Consider the following 2,916-nt stretch of genomic DNA (forward strand, 5'->3'; position numbering starts at 1 on the left):
GCACGGATCCGTGGCTCTCGGGCCAGATCTGGCGCGTCGGGCGGCTTCCGGTCGGGTGCTGTGGGAGGCGGGTTCACGGCGGGATGCATGACGGCGGTCCCCTGAATCTGCACGAGGGGTGCAGCGGGAGAGTGGATGTGGGTGGTGCACTGAATTCGTCGGAGGCGGCAGCGCATGCGCAGCCATGGAGGCGGTGGCGCTGCGAGGCTCGGCTAGGCAGGGCCCTGGCGAGCAGCGGGCGCCCGACCACCTACGTGTGAGGTGCCGGCGGTGATGCCTCGGTGAAGTTGGCGTCGAAGTGTGGTTGATGGTGTGGGTCGGATCCACCGGTGTGGCAGTCCCTAGGTGCGGGTGAAGGCCACCGCGACGGATCTGGTCCCTGCATTGCTTGGGGGTTGCTGCGGTTCCAAGTGCATTGAAGGTGGTGGCTTGAGGCGGGCTTCCTCGGCAGTGTTCTATGGCTCCGACTGCAAGTGGCTGCGGTGTTGGCGGTGCGAGACAACTTTCGGGGCTGGCCGAATTCTTGGAGGCGTGGATATGTGCAATGCTACAGATGACAATTCTGTTCGGCCTTGGTCGGACCGGCGTCGATGGCACCCATGGGTGTCATTCCCCTTCCTGGAGGCGTCGCCGAGTGTAGCGCCATTTTCCACGTTGCCTTGTACCGGCAAGCATCTCCGAGGCGAAAGCCTTGATTCGTAGGATCGGCACGATGGCGGCGTCTTCTGACGTTGTTCCTCTGTTGGGAGCATCGTGCTGGGAGATAAGAGGCCCTATGTTGCGCTCCTCTGGCGTGCATCGCTGCCCGGATCGTTCTTCTCTGGCGCTATGTTCGGTCGTCGCTGGCTCTACCAAGGAAGCTGGAGTTGCTGTTCTTCGGTGATCACCGGTGTCGGTCGAGACGCGGCGAGGCTATCGGTTTGGGTAGGCTCTTGTATGTCGTAGTTGTGTAGTCGTGTGTTGTTGTCTTTGTATGTGTCAGGTGTGGAGTTGTGCTACGCTCGTTGTTCACAGCGAGAGGTAGATGTGGTTGTATGACTATATTTCTCTCCTTCTATAAAGCTAAGGTACGCAATTTGCGTACTCTCGAAAAAAAAGAAAATACAAAACAGTACTACTACTAGTATTACCAACATACATAGTTTTTATCTTTTAAAAAATGATGTGTAGATTGAATTTGAACTAGACGTTTAATTACATGATAGATAGATATTGTGTCAATTCACTTTGAAACTTTCAGAATTTGAAAAGGTGTTAGCTTAGACATAAAAATAATAATCTCAAACAGCGTATATTCAGCAACACCCTTAAGTTCTACACGTGTTCACACTTGGTCCATTTATGTCCTATGCTAAGGAGGCTAGAGGTGTTTTATGAGCAGCGTGCAAGATTCATTCGCACCGCATATTCCAAGAGTTCTTCACCAAGTATAGACAAAGATGTTTTCGAAAGATTATAGATAGAGATGCAACAACGAGCTAGGCCTAGATTTGGCCTATAAAAGTCCAATAATTTCCAGTTCGCACATGTCCATTGAACACGTGGAAAAAACTGTGGGTAGTGGTGCGCGCTATGTGTCAAACTGTATTATCCGGCTCACCCACTTTGATGGCGTGCAGGCATAGCAGATTGCCAAGCAAGGTGCTAAATCTACGCCTATAAATAGATGTGCTCTAGCTTTGGCCAACAACAAAAACATAGCATTCCACTCACAACAAAGAGGTAAGTGAGAGCTTTGCTCGAAAACCATAAAATCAACCATGAAGAACACCAAGCTCGTGGCGATCATTGTCCTCCATGCCATCCGGGTCATGGGAATCCTTGTACACGTGAATGGTCGGTTTGTGGTTGTTCATGTTTTATTCTATTTCTTTACCTAAAAAAGTTTGATTGCCTTTTTGCAATTCCATTGATGTCTTATATATCTTATAAGTGGTTCCTAACATCATACCATGCCATGCATGTGTGCAGCCGACTACTTCCCCAAGTGTTGCGACAAATGCAGGTCGTTCTCGGGGGTCGACGTATGTGACGACGCCCATCCTCAGTGCCCCAAGGGATGCTCCGCATGCCGGGCGGTGCAGACGGGCCGTGTCAAGATGTTCCGGTGCGCCGACATGCGCTCCACCATCAACGACACATGCGGCCCGCGCTGCAAGAAGAACTGACCGGTTCAAGCTCGAATCATGATAATCGTTTCTCCAAAAATAAAGCTCAGATAGGATGAGCACTGTCACCGTATTTTGTGCGTACATGTGGCCCCACATTGCACGCCGATAATGCATACATTGTTGTCAGTCGCCGTCGTTTCATCATCGCCATTGTTCTTGGTTTTAGTTTCCTCTTCAAGAGTAGTCAGTTGTTGCTCGCTTATCAGGTGCCCGTTGTATCCTCCGTGAATAAACACCTGTGTTGATTGTGTGTCTCCACTTAAAACGCATTTGTTCGTGTCACGCGATTTTCTTAGGGACCAGTGTTTAATGTATTTCTATTTTTCTGCCTACTTAGAATGCTTATTGTCCTACTATTTATCTCTCCTAGAAGTCAAACTTTGTGGCTGCCAAATTGTTTGTAAAATGCTATAGGTAGCTGTACACTCGTGGTCACAATGTCTACACATATGTGTGTCCCAATTAATAAATTAATTGGGTCTACATAAGTGTATATATATAAGGAAATACATGAGAAATACAACACAATTTTCCACATGTACCACCCTTAGGCTTTGTTCGGTTAATCCCAACCCTAGGTGGATTGGAGGGGATTTGCAGGGATTTTGGCTTGCAGGGGATTAATTCCTCCCCAATCCCCTTTAAATCCACCTCAACCGAACAAGCCCTTAAGAAGGTAAGACCCCCCCCCTTCCCATAGTTCTCTCTCCAGTTCCATCTCTATCATACATCCATGACCACCTCC

The 2,916-nt window shown here is 49.1% G+C and overlaps 1 protein-coding gene across 1 annotated transcript; it reads left to right on the top strand.

Moving 5' to 3' along the window:
* Positions 1-1,678: 1,678 nt before the first annotated feature.
* LOC123170072 (Bowman-Birk type proteinase inhibitor B6) lies at positions 1,679-2,453 on the top strand. Its single transcript, XM_044587919.1, has 2 exons — positions 1,679-1,836; positions 1,972-2,453. The coding sequence occupies exons 1-2, from the start codon at positions 1,761-1,763 to the stop codon at positions 2,166-2,168; spliced, it is 273 nt and encodes a 90-aa protein (XP_044443854.1). The 5' UTR covers positions 1,679-1,760; the 3' UTR covers positions 2,169-2,453.
* The last annotated feature ends 463 nt before the right edge of the window (positions 2,454-2,916 follow it).

The sequence above is a fragment of the Triticum aestivum genome, chromosome 1D (assembly GCF_018294505.1).
Source record: "Triticum aestivum cultivar Chinese Spring chromosome 1D, IWGSC CS RefSeq v2.1, whole genome shotgun sequence".
Lineage (NCBI taxonomy): Eukaryota > Viridiplantae > Streptophyta > Magnoliopsida > Poales > Poaceae > Triticum > Triticum aestivum.

Bases quoted from the DNA above. Each gene is read 5' to 3' on its own strand.
- LOC123170072 (XM_044587919.1), top strand. From the start codon at position 1,761: ATGAAGAACACCAAGCTCGTGGCGATCATTGTCCTCCATGCCATCCGG. The intron at 1,837-1,971 runs GTCGGTTTGTGG...GCATGTGTGCAG, and splicing joins AATCCTTGTACACGTGAATG to CCGACTACTTCCCCAAGTGT.